At 37.7% G+C, this 14064-nt stretch overlaps 1 protein-coding gene across 2 annotated transcripts in view; it reads right to left on the bottom strand.

Annotated features, from left to right (window-relative positions):
* Positions 1–14064, bottom strand: part of Sema3d (semaphorin 3D) — a 192617-nt gene that overhangs the window by 23516 nt on the left and 155037 nt on the right. For both annotated transcript variants that reach the window (XM_028862073.2, XM_037203546.1), the window contains exons 11-12: positions 11320–11464; positions 784–1006 (exon numbers count right to left, since the gene is read on the bottom strand). In XM_028862073.2, coding sequence (XP_028717906.1) covers positions 784–1006; positions 11320–11464 — 368 coding nt within the window. The remainder of the gene's footprint in view (positions 1–783; positions 1007–11319; positions 11465–14064) is intronic.

The following is a 14064-nucleotide window of genomic DNA, read 5'->3' as shown; positions in this document are numbered from 1 at the left end:
AAAGGTTACATAGTGCCACCTAGTGGCTGAGTGCTATTTATGATAGTGAAGTGTAAGGACCTATGAACGAGCTTTGGATGTCCAGTGCAAATTAAATTTAGCTCGTGAGAATTAATAACATACTAATTAAAGTTCTGACCCTTAAATAGTCATCCCTGCAGTCTCGGAAATGGAGCATCCCTTAGATTATCGGGGTTTGCACTTGCCATCTGTAACATAATCAGGCTCGACAGCTGGCGCCCAAAGGTCCTGGTTACGACACGATCTTTCCTAATAAGCTTAATTTCTGCAAAACTATTGTAGTATTTAAAAGTTAAATAATTATAAAATTGTTTCACATTCTTAGAAACCTGTTCCAGGAAAATATCTAGTATTTAAAATGCATTAATTTCTAGTGCAGAAATGCTCAGTTTATTAGGTAGCATGTAAAATACAGGGTGAAGTTCTGAGGGTACATGCTGTCTTTATTGCCACCTGAACATAATACTTTATTGCCTTATGTTTTTCTTAATTTTGAGAATCACAAAAGGCAATAATTTGTTGTGTAAAAATGTATGAATATATAAATGTACATGTAAATGTATATATATATATATATATATATATATATATATATATATAGTCATTTAAATTCACGAGCTAAACAATTTCAGAAAACATTGGCAAGGCATTAACAGATGTTTACTTGATTTAGGCAGATAAATATATTTTGGAAGTTTTTGTTTTCTTTAACCGTTAATGAACCCTTCAATTTCTTTGGCTGAAAGTGTGGTTTGAGGGTACCTGTTCCCAGAAACATGACATCATATTGTCCGTCTTCAGCAACCACGTGATCCACCACTATCTGTGTCAGTCTATAGTCCACATTGATTCTCTTGAAGGTTGGCGCTCCCGCCACTGGGTACACCGACTTGTACATCACCGGGTGCCGCCTTATGAAACTGATGACATCGTCAGGAAAGTCTCGGGTGGATTTAATCAGTGGGTCATAGGTTTTGCTTGGACACTGAAAAGAAATATGTACAGGAATAAACGCACGGCATATGCACCTGAGAGGTGAATGCTATGGATAATAAATAGATGACAGAGCCGTAGAGGAATCACCAACGTGCAATAATGCACTCTACCTTCACTAGAGTGAAATCTGGGTTTGGGCACGCCTTTAATCCCAGCACTCGGGATGCAGAGGCAGGCGGATCTCTGTGAGTTCCAGGCCAGCCTGGGCTACAGAGTGAGTTCCAGTAAAGGCGCACAGCTACACAGAGAAACCCTGTCTCAAACAAAAACAAAAACAAAAAAAAAAAAAAAATTAAAAATTATGTGACGTTACCTGAATTTTCTAAAGTTTCCCCAGTGTAATCTTACTTTCTTTAAAAGATTATTGTTTTCCATAAAAATTAATTTTTCTAATCAGGCATGATGGTGCATCCCTGCAATTCTGGACCAGGGTCAGGGCAGGATCATCCAGGCACAGGGACAGCCAAAATTAATACAGAGTTCAAGGCCAGCCTATGTTGTAGAGTGAAACCAAATCTCAGTACCCTCCAAAAAGTTTCTAAGGACGGTACTAGAAACTTACATTGAAGAAACTGTCGTGAAAATATTCTATAAACACAAGAATGTACGGAAAAACTTTATTTGTAATTTTAAATAAATTTAGGATTCCCTTCCAATTTAACTACAAATTCCCTTCCAATTTAACCACATTTATTAAAAATTGAAACAGATCAACAAGCCACAAAATTATCTCCAAAAGAATTTTAATGGTTTGAAATGATAATTATCCACTTCTGCTACAGCTGCTGTGAAAATTAAACTGTGCCCCATCCTGCATGCTGTGTCCTTAAGCCTAGGTTCTTTGTATATACTACAGGCCCCTTCCTGCCTAAAACAGCTTCCTGGGAGCACATAGTAGAGAAAGAGTTAGCATCAACTGCCCTCTGGTGGTCACACTTAATTTATATCAAGCACAATTTGATATAAATTCACTGAATTTGGTATGTAGTTATCCAAAATAAAGAAGGAATGACATTACAATTTGAATATTTTACAAGATATATACTCTTTTATATTGTAAATTTAATTTATGTTTCAAAAACTACATTCTAGGAAGCTGCCTTTAGTAGGATAACATCATCACATTTCAGATTTTAGTGGTGGACAAATATTTTTTAATAAAAACTATATTTAATCAATACAAGCATATAGAATAAAATGAATGATACCAGAGAAAGTCTCTATAAAAGTATCATGACATTGTCAAAATAAAATAAAAAACTAAACTAAACAAAAATCTTAAATTTCTCTAAAAAGATGACATGGAATAAAGTTCCTACTGATGAAAACCATTTAAATTAGGCACTAATTAGGATTATACCAGTGCTTCAGAATCTCCTCCTCTGAAGTCAAGAGGGGTATTATTAGCTGAAGATCCAGGAGTAAGTGATAATGGACAGCTCTCACTCCAAATTTCATACCAATAAAATCATAATGACCCAGAGTGCCCAACACAGAAATTGTACTGAGAATTTCAAAGGCCCATTAGTGATTTTCTAATTAATTTGAGAGTATCTATCTGTTACAAAAGTCTTTCATTAAGAAGCTGATCCTCTCCTGATGTCTAGTTATTTGTCCCAGGTCTGTAGGAAAGAGATATGGCCTGCATCATTAGCCATTTGAGCGCCTGCCACTGGAGGCTGGTCTGAAGATCGAAATCTGTGTGCTCCATCACCTCTTTGTGCATTTCCCCTTCATCCAAAGAGAATCTGTCAGCTCGACAGTGGCAGGAGCCCTGTAGTAAGTAGATTGAGTCAGACTTGAAAAGAACGTAGGCACAGATAATACTAAGCTTGTTGCGGATTGCAGATGCACATTTGAGTCTTACTCAGTGGCCATTTCTGAAGGGGCTCATATCTCATAACACCTTCAGTTAAATCTGATTGATTTGTCATTAAAAGCAAGATTTTGCCTACCTCACATGTTGGAAAGAGCCCTTCAACTTAAGGAAAACAAACTCTTTATACTTCATATCTGCAGGTACATAGCAGACAAAATTTCAAAGGACTTAATTCATGATATCCAAGCCACAGTTTTTGGTATCAAATTTTAAAACAATTATACATTTCTTTGTAAGACATTGCAAGTTAAGATCTAATCATTTAGTAAACATGTAGCTGACAGTTTTCTTCCTAGCTTGCCTCTGATAGGTTCTGAAAGATTCTCATGTAATAAAATCTAAGGGATAAAAAGAGAAGAGAAAAGGAAACCTGGTTTCTATTGAAAGCTACAGAAAGTTTTTTGGAAATACATTTTCTTCTTAGGGCAGATTTCCCTGTGGCATGCTGCCAGTGTTCTGCTGAGACCCTTGGCCCCTGGTTGCTAGGAGTGATCCCGGGTCCTCAGTGCTGTGCTCACACAATCGCAAAGAGGTTTTGGAGTGTAATTACTCCCTGAGGTTTAAGGCAGGACAGGATGAGCCAAATAGTGTTGTTTTAGTACATTCAACCCAGGGAAGGTTCACCTTGGTAACACACAACTGAGGATGGCAAAAAGCTACGCGGGTAAAGCAGGAAAGAAAGTCCCATAAAGGGCAAAGAAACAAACAAAAAAATGTAAAGAAATACCACATCTAAGAGAAGCCATATGCAGTTACTAATTTTCCTCTGAAGATTCCCACTGAAGCTGTATATCCCAGGTATTCGTTTGGGGTATGCATATATTCATTTAAATTTGTAACGGTTGTCATAATTCAGCTAATCATCCTACCCCACATAGTATCTTTTGTTTCTTCCTGTGTTTTCCTAGTATTTATTTGCCATCTATGAAAAGCAGGAATTCGAATTGGTTAACTGTGTTTCCTTGCTCTTCTCAAAAACTCTTAAGACAGTTTAAACTTTGAGAGAAGAAAAGGATAGATCAGAAAGTTTTAGTCAGACTTAAAACACCAACACGTTGCTGGATATATCGCAAAAGTTGAAGAGAGAAGAGAGCCCTCCTAGACACACCCTGAGATGTCAGGGTGCAGCCCACAGCAGCCAGCTGGCTGCACTTGCCTAGGTGTGACTCTGTTATGCTTGGCAGGTCCAGGCGTTTGTATAGAGCCTTCAGGACAGCAGCAGGAAGCAATGGATAAGAAGAGAAGAAAAGTGGTTTTTTATCCAGTGAAAGAACGCTGTTGTGGCAAGGCAGCAGAGAGCTGTGAAAAGGTTCTCCTTTCCATGATGCCGGCTGCTTTCTGCTTCCTCCAGGCCACATTTTCCTCATAAACTAATCAGAGCAATGACTAAAAAGAGGAAACTGGGCTTTCAACTGTGCAAACCGGAGAAATAAGCACACCACGCTTTATGTGTGATAAATTTTTAAAAAGTCTAATTTGTATTATAATTTGAAATCGAAAATTTTGTAAGTGGAATTTCACCCCCTGATTATTCCTCTAAGCCCCAGTCTTAAATAGATTGACAAAGAAAGACCCTATGTATATGGCCATTAGGGCATAAAAAACTATAAATTAATACAAGGAACTGGAACTTTCTGAGCCCTACTCCCCTGTCCTTCAGAATCCCTTTCCTTTAGAGGAATTCCTGTAATAGAAAAATCAAAATACTATTGAACATAGTAGGTAGTTTGGGAATTGGGGAGCCCAGTTTAGAAGCTGAGGTTGTGCTTTTAAAACCAGTGGGAAAGGTGAATGCCTATTTAAAGTAAGTTGCCTCCCACTGTTTTTGGAGAAGCAGCCTAGATCTAGTTAGCCATGGGGTGGTCGTGATGTCTGTTCTGTCAGACTCTGCAGAAACTTCAGGTTTAGAAAGTTGTATTTCTTGAGACACAACTCCACTGTAAACTTTCAAACCAAGAAATTCTCACAGTGAGTACACCACTTATGATTGAACCATGTCCATCTAGAAAACTAAGGCTATACAAATGATATTACCTATTAATCCATTAGTCTCTATCAGTAAAATAGAGGATTTATGATAATCATTTGTTTTGATAATTCAAAACGAAGCAGAATAAGTTGACAGTGAAAGCAGTAGTCATTTGGAAAGGAATTAAAAGTGAATTACTATTTTTACAAAATTTGAAAACTAGGGCAAAATAGTTTTAAGATAGTAGAACATGTTTCCGATATACATCTACATTGTGAAAGCAGATGCTCTTTTCAGCTTTGGAGAGAAGAATGGTTTAAAACTGAATTCTACTTCTGAGTAAACATTGGGCAGCATTTTACACTAATGTGCAAATTATGAAAATGCCTTCTCAGGACTGGGAGGCTAACTCAGTTCATAAAATGCTAGCCACATAAGCACGGGGACCTGAGTTCTAATCCCTGGTAGCCACATGAAAAACAGGTCCATTTGAACCCAGCTGTAACCCCAGTAATGGAGGCCCAAAGACAGGATGCCTGGGGCTTGCTGGTAAGATACAAGGTAGTCTTGCCAAAGAGGTGAACTCCCGATTCATTGAGAATTGCTGCCTCCGAGATAATCATATACAGAGAGTGATAGAGAAGGACACCCACAGCTGCATGTGCATATACACATGTGTACACATAACACATACAAAATAAAAACAGCACACACACACACACACACACACAAATCCTTGTCAAAACAGAATGACACTGTAAAATAAATATCTTTATTTGCTAAAACTGTATTAAATTATTTTTAATAGATCAATTCTCAAAATTGAAACCATCTTTTACAAATCTTCCTGAGATTGAGATTTTTTTCAGACTATTAGTTTTAGCCTACTTCCAGTTTGTCTTTCTTGTCTAATTTGTACCATTTTTCATTGTTTTTGTTTTGTTTTGATATTTTATGTCAGTCAGAACCTCACATCACCAAACTGAACAGGAAAATAAAGATTCTAAAAATTCTTCTGCACTTGTTGATTTGTTCAGCTGCTCTCTTCAGACACCAGAGGGCAGAAGAGTCAGTCACCTAGGTAAAATCTTTGTGAGTGTGCAAGTTTATTAACTTAGAGTATTGTGGACTAGGAATTGAGATTTGGCATTGGTCCACAGTGGTACAACATTCTACCAAAACCAAGAAATTAAACGAGATGGGAATGACTCCAAGCCTGTAAGCATTTAACTGAGGTCCCTACTGGGCTATCAACTCAGTGTTCAATCATAAAAATACTATGGATACAGAAAATACAAAAACAAAGGTTCTAACCAATGTATGGGAAACAAATTCTATATTCAGCAAATCTTTCATTGACATTAGAAACATTCCCCTATATTAAAATAAAAATGTCAAGTGTTGCAAGACTACAGAGCTTCATTGTACTCATTTGAGGACTGACCAAGCCCTGGAGAAACAACTCAAGACTCTAGTTGTCTTGCTTAACACTTAGAAGGGCTCTCTATATATAGCTCTTTATATAACGTAAGTCTAACTTAATAAAGTCTATCACTTTAAAGCTCATGAGACCATGAACATGCATGAATGGTAGTTGTTATTTTCCTCATCCACACAACTGTGCTAATGGATCAATATTATGATTATGTTTTAAGAATGTATGAAATACATTGAGTGTGTTAGCACACATCTGTCATCCTAGCACTTGGGAGTAAGAACAAGGAGGGTCAAGAAGGTTAGGAGTTCAAGGCCATTTTTGACTACATAGCAAGTTTGAGGCTCATCTGCACTACATAAGACCCTGTCTCAAAACAACAACAAAAGAATGTAGTGAGGTACCATATAAGTATTTATGAAATGTCCATCATAAGGAATATTCAGTTATAATTTTATATAAGATTTCTGAATTGGGGGAAAATATAGCTGTATAGTTTCTTACTTTCAATAAGCACAGATAGGAGACTGTGGCAGAAGATTATATAAAATAAATATAAATAATTTTGGGTAGGGTATGCAGGCATACTCATGTGGGAATGTTAGAAAGAGGTAAATATTATATCAAAGGACAAAGGAAGGACTGGCCATAAAACTCACCCAGCAGCCCTTTTCATTCTGCTGGTTGGGTAATTTGAGATTGGGTATGCTATTTAATTATTTGGGACACTGGTTTCCTCCAGTGTAATTTGAGGGTGAGTTATGATGTCTCTATCACTCATTCTAACTCTTACTTTCTCAAATTTTACAAGGGTAGTCACTTGATAGTCTGTGAAACTTAATTTCACTGATTTTATGAATGCAGTTACTTAAAGTGGTAAAGTTCATTTGGTAAAAGCACTTGTGTAATAGATTTTCACATCAGATACATGATGTTTCTAACTCAATGTCAGCATTACAATTAAAATTAATTTACTTTTAAATAAATCAAAAGTAAATAAAATATTTGCAGTGTAAAAACAGGATGATAATTATAAACAAATATAATAAGAATCATTGAAAATGACTGAATAAGTAAGGAAAGAAAGAAGTTAAAAACCTGTGCCTCCTTTTAGCCATTTCAAAATTTGGTTATAGCTATTTTGAGTGTGCAGCAGTAGACCAATATATTTGACATATTGGGCTTCTTTTATCACTGATGAAAAACACTAACATGTATTTTCTGATTTTGTGGGAGTTACTAATTGCCATTTCAGAGAAATGGCTATGTGCCTAAAAGTGACATATATAATGAGCATTCTGTGAGCCTTCTGCAATATTTACAGGTTTTTCAGGCAGTAACTGAGAAAATGGAGACAGCAAGCCTCACTGCAGTTTCTTTCACTTACATTATAACTACAAAGCAATGTTGGTATGGAGTCATTTTGATAATTGTGTTCAATTAATGGGTATGATAAGATTCAATGGCTGTGGCTGTGAATGAAAATTATTTATTGTAATTAATGTAGATTGTCCCAGTTCAAAACCATTCCAATTATCCAGATGATTGGGGAGGGGGGGACACAAACAAACAAAAATCCAACTGTAATGACTTGAATTCAAATCAGTACCTGAAAGTTGTGTGATCATTCCTAGGTTCATTGCAATCCTATTCAAAGCAGCAAAGATGTGGAACAACTAAATGTAGCCTGACAGATGTGTGAATAATGAGTATGTACACACACACACACACACACACACACACACACTCCACTTTTACACTATCAGCCATAAAAAGGAAAGAAATTCCATTATATGTCAGATGAAAGAGTTTTTATCTTGATGCGGAGTAAAGCAATCCATTCACAGAAGTCTGGGATTTACTTAAACAAAGTATTACTGTAGTTAAATTCAGAGAACTGAAGATCAATGTGGTGGCTATCAGGGATAGGAAGAAGAGAAAAGGGAGCCAAGACGAATGAGCTGTACATGCCTGTTATACAGCCTTTAGCTCTTTGCTGCATGGTGATGTACTGCAAACTTAAAAATGCAAGCAGTTACATTACAGGTGAAGTGGGGGTTCTTAGTGATGTAATGGCCTGAGAACCACCCAGGCTCCTGAAAGAAACCCTTCACCCATGTAGTGACATAGGAAACATCTCCAATCTAGATGTGGATGTAATAGTTTCTTTGGTCTCTCAAGAGACTCTCTCTGGTGTTTTTGCATCTCCCTCTTGCGGGCCACAAGAATATATCATAGATATTCAGCTATGTATTACAGCTAAATTTTGACAGGCCAAGTGTCTGGCAAAGCCATTTATTTTGAATATTTGGTGTTACCCAGCCTTTAATATTCCAGCTGTCTTCTGCTATGAAATCCTTGCGTGCCCAGACCAATTGGCAAACAGTTGAGCTCCCCAGACCTGAAGAACTACTAAATTACTAACTCCCCTGCTGAGCTTAGGAGACAAGCTGTAGGAGATGCCTAGCTTTGTTTCCTGTGCTAATGAAGCTCAGACCATCCCCTTGCCTTGAGGAGGCCTAGTGGTTCTCCAGAGCAACTGACTGAAAACAAAGGGGGTTTTTACATATCTAGGTGGGAAGTAAAACAACATTCCTGAGGAGGCAGAGAACCACATTCCCAGAGAAAGAAAGGGCAGAAATTTTCTGTAGTCAAGGACAGAACAGCGTGGCGAGAGAGAAGAGAGGATGGCAGAGGTTCTGTAGAGGGTAAGCAGACCTCGGGTAGAGTTTTCTGAGTGCCAGGAGTAGAGAGTAGCAGAGATGGAGAAAGAGGATACAGAGGACGAAGATGAGGCTGGAAGCATAGGAGTTTAGTCATTAGCAGGACTATGAGCTAGGGAACCGGACGAAACTATGGTTATGGAGACAGGATTGCATCCCAGAGAAATAAAGTAGACGGGTATAGATCTTGGTATGTCTAGAGTTATTCCTGCCTTGAATGCCTGGTGGAGCTATAGCTGAATTGATAGAATTTTGTCTTAGAGGAATAAAGTTAACAGACATAAGAACATAGATATTTTTTCCCTCAGATGCCCCACGTCAGACGTAGCTAAGCCCCTGGACCCTGAGTAGTCCATATCTCCCTAGGAAAACTCACCCTCTTTACAAATAAATAAATAAACAAACAAACAGCAACATAATATAAATATAAAAATATGCTATGCACGAAAATAACAATTACCCCAAAATAAATTAATTGATTAAATATAAAAGAATAATGAATACCTAATAATCAAAGCAGAACAACATGGAAACAAATTTATATTAAAGAATAATGATAGGAAAATAGAAATAGTTGCATAATAATACATACAAGTTTAATTATAGTATGTAACAGGAAGTCAGGGTGTTAATTAAGAAAGTCCTACCAACAGCTATTTCCTCTTAAGAATAAGCACAAATAGGGGGCTGGAGAGATGGCTCAGAGGTTAAGAGCACTGACTGCTCTTCCAGAGGTCCTGAGTTCAATTCCCAGCACCCACATGGTGGTTCACAACCATCTGTAATGAGGTCTGGCACCCTCTTCTGTGTTCATAATAAATAAATAAATTAAATAAAAAAAGAAAAAGCACAGATAAGCAATACTAAGTAGAATTTGATGATTATTTTAGATGTCTTGGTGTAAATATGTAGAATTATTCTTAAATAGGTATGTAGTACATTAAACTCCTTGACAGTGAGTTCGGAAGAATCTCTAGTTATAAAGCATAGACTGAAGTGTGCGCTTCTGTTATTTGTGACTATAGGTGTGAGCTCATGTCTATGTTTGTATGCGTATCTGTGTACCTGCATGTGACGGCCAGGGTCAACATTGGTGTCTCCAATTTATGCCTTATTTTTGAAAACAGTGTCTCTCACTGATTCTGAAACTCAGGCATTTGGCTAGTTTGTCTACCCAGAAAGTCCAAGGGATCTTCTTCTCTGCCTCTGCAGTAGTGGGAGGGATTACAGGCATGTATTGCAGGATCTACCCCACCCTCACCCCCGACCCCCACCCCCGCCTCCCGCCCCCTCATTCGCCAGACAGGGTGGCTCTGTGTAGCCCTGGCTGTCCTGGAACTCACTCTGTAGACCAGACTGGCCTTGAACTCAGAACTTGGAGATCTGCCTGCCTCTGCCTCCCAGTGCTGGAACTAATGACCTGTGCCATCACTGCCGGGCACATTCAGCTTTTGTTCTGGTTTCAAGGGACCTCTTGCTCCCATAGCTACCAGAACTATCTCCCAAGCCTGGTTTTCTTTTTTAGCAAATTCATGAATTGTAAAATACATTTTACTTTTTGTCATCTGGCTTTAAATGTGGTTTACAACTTTTGAAAATAAATGAGGATGGAGATGAGTCCTCCTCCTCCCGCCCCCCACCTCCTCCTTCTTCCAGTAGCCTCCCTTTCTAGCCTGTTTCGGGGTTGGCTTGAAATTCAAAATCTTTTTACTACATCCTCCAGGCTGCTGGCATTAGAGGTACACGCCATCAAATTGTCTTGTACTCTGGGTTATTTAGAATTTCTTCCACTCTAAGAATTGCGTATTATTTCAAAGTTCAGCAGAATAAAGAAAAAACAGATGCATGTCAAGAAAGAGGATCATTTAAATGAATTACTTTAAACAATAGAGCCTTTAAAAGAAGAACCAGACACTAAGAAATTCTAGAGATGTATGCAAGATATATGCAGAGATGTAGAAGCAAAACAATTGTTCAGTTGGCATTTTCAACTAATTTACAAAATTTGCATTCTGGACAACTAAATTGAAATATCTGAGCTAAATATTGTAATGCCATCACAAAGTAACCATCACAATATAATCCAGTGTGTTCCTTAGTACTTAAAATAATCATTCAAAAGATTTTTAACTTCATTTGAATAATGGAAATACTAATATATCAGTATAAACAAATAACAGTTATTTCCAAATCGACAGCACATGTGGCTTTAAGAAATGGCATAGTTGGTAATAATAGAATTAGGAATTGAATATGGAATTAAGGAGATAATTCAGTTATTCACTTGGGTACATACCGTCCCGGGTCGGGGATAAGGTATTCTTCCATCATACTGGACCCAGCGATGGTCTGCACTTTCCTTATGGGCATATGGGCCATTAAAAACTGCTCTGATGTCAGCCATGCTATACACACAGACAGCAGAGCCTTTGAAGATGGAGCTGAAAGAAAGGAACGCCATCCAGTCATTCACCCACTGAGCACATTCTGCACCCCAGAGCTCTGTGGAAAAATCTATGGCACATTCTAGTTGACAGGCATTGCCAAAATATGTGCCTATGTCACGAAGGAGTTTATAGGCAAGTAATTCTGACTGACCATTGATGGTGACAGGGACGAGGGCTGCCAGGTGGATCATCAGGGACCCCAGGAAAGAGGGGGGGTCTACACTGACAGCAGTGCTCCTCAACCTTCCCAACCCTTTAATACAGCTCCTCATAGTGTGGTGACCCCCAAACATACAATTATTTTCGTTGCTACTTCATAACTGTCATTTTGCTACTGTTATGAATCATAATGTAAATATCTGATATGCAGGACATCTTATGTGACCCCAAAGGGGTCATGACCCACATATTAAGAACCACTGATTCAGAAAAACTATAAGATAGAAATGATTAAGTATGATGCTTACTTACATATTGTTTAGTTTTTGAAATCATCATAATACTTACAAAGAGCTTAAAATGAAAATGAAAAAATATATTACTTGTGTTTAAAACAGTAATTATTTAGATACATGAAAAACCATACCATTTATCTGTCTTTTTGAAACTTCTTGTTTTATTTGTTATTATTGTTGTGTTTGTGTATGACATGTAATTCTGGGAGAGGAGCAAATTCGATTCTCTTTTCAACAGTGTGTTGAGGGGATAGAATAAGGTTGTCAGGTTTGTGTGTTTGCTGACCTAACCACTTTCTAGCCTTTATCAGTCTACTAAAAGTAGGTGTTTAAACAATTTTTAAGGCAGAAACGAACTTTCATTTCATGAGCTGGGCTTATGAATTATAGTAATCTACTTAATACTTAATGTGCCCAAAATCATGTGGTTTCAGCAGAAATACTAAGCAGCTAAAATTTTCACAGGAATTCTAAAAATCTACAACACAGAGAATAATCATTAGCACCCTTCACGTATTTCTTTCTTGCTTCATTTCTGGAAAGCAAAACACATTTTCTTTGAGGCCTGTTCTTAAAACTAAGATGACCCTTTCTGACCAAGTGACATCACCCCTGCTTTACACAAGCTAAGGACTCTTTAACATGAGAAGCTCGAACATTAATGTTCTTGGAATGATGTCAGTGGGAGACATCAGAGTCAGAAGGTAATGTGTAAGCAGGCATATAAGAGGAAAGTGATATTGTGATAATAATCACATATCTGCTTGTTTATAATAAAGAAATAACGTACCATTATTAAAGGTTAATTATGTCTTTTCACTAGACAAAGGATATGGCATGCATTCCAAAATTACCTCAGTCTTCAGGGCAGCATTAAAAATAAAACAACAAAGAACACCAGGAACAAAGAGCTGATTTGTAACTTCACACTCTGGGTGGGCAGAAACTTGATAGGAAAAGGGAAAAAAGAAGTATCTTGGGGCTCTGTCTCCCTGGCACATATCTACATCTGTGTGTGGAACACACATCAACTTCAACTTCAAAGAAAGATTTTGCATGGAAAGGGGCCAAGAAAACTCGAACTGAGATACTTGAGCCAATGCAGGCGATTGCTCCTCTTGCATTTTTTTTCAGTATTCATTGCACACTAATAGAAAAATGGATTCCCAAACAGCAGCTCTTGGGAAGTCTTCCTAATGTCCATAATAAAATATTTCCATTTTAAGTCTCACAATTAATTAAACAGTCTTTGTTTTTCAATATATTCTGAATCCATAGAAAATTCCAGCTTATGAGGATCTTGCCACAAAAAGAAATAAACTGTAAATTGTAGGAACTTATTCAAAGGGAGAGACCAGAGTCATTTCTTTCATTGTCAATAACAACCTCCAGGTCTTCTCATCCTAATGTGGAAGCCCATTGACAAAGAGTTAAGGGAAGATATATGCAAAACTTAGAAGTAGTCTAGGCATGCAAGGGATGTGTCTGTGTGCTTCAAACAGAGTCAAAAGTAAGTAATCGAATTAAATAAGATGAAGACAGTAGGGAGCACACCTTTATAAAAGATTTGTAGATGCTGCACCTAACTCACGGAAGTCACAGAATCTCATTGATATCACAAGGCAGCACTATGCAGAAACCAGACATGAACACAGACATAGGAAGAGGACGGGCTTCAGTCTGGCCTCATGGATAGGAATCAGACACTCATTTTAGAGAGTAGCTTAGTGGACTCTCAGAGCAGCCACATCTACCTGTTACGGTGACAAGGGGGCTGTGATGTGATAGATTCTAAGTCAACAGTGCTCCACACTGTTTTGTCAATCAACTTGGTCCTTCATTCAGGCATTTCTTTAGTCCCACCTCTCTGGTCACACATTATGAACATCCCATGCATATGTTCTTTTCTTATACCTAACAATTTTATACTGTGACTTCGTATTAGAGATATGTTTTTCATGTGTGCAGTGACATGTGCTGAGCTGAGTCATTGATGCATCTGAAATAAGAGGAATGTTCTGGGGACTGAGTGAACATTTTCTGTGGTAATTAGCATAGTGGCCACCATGATGGTATAAATAGAATGCATATGAATAGATTTCTAACAAACACAAAAGCCAGGTCAAATGAGGAAAATAG

Source organism: Peromyscus leucopus, chromosome 3 (assembly GCF_004664715.2).
Source record: "Peromyscus leucopus breed LL Stock chromosome 3, UCI_PerLeu_2.1, whole genome shotgun sequence".
NCBI lineage: Eukaryota > Metazoa > Chordata > Mammalia > Rodentia > Cricetidae > Peromyscus > Peromyscus leucopus.
The sequence above is the reverse complement of the archived record's forward strand: the minus strand, read 5'-3'. Positions and strand labels throughout refer to the sequence as shown.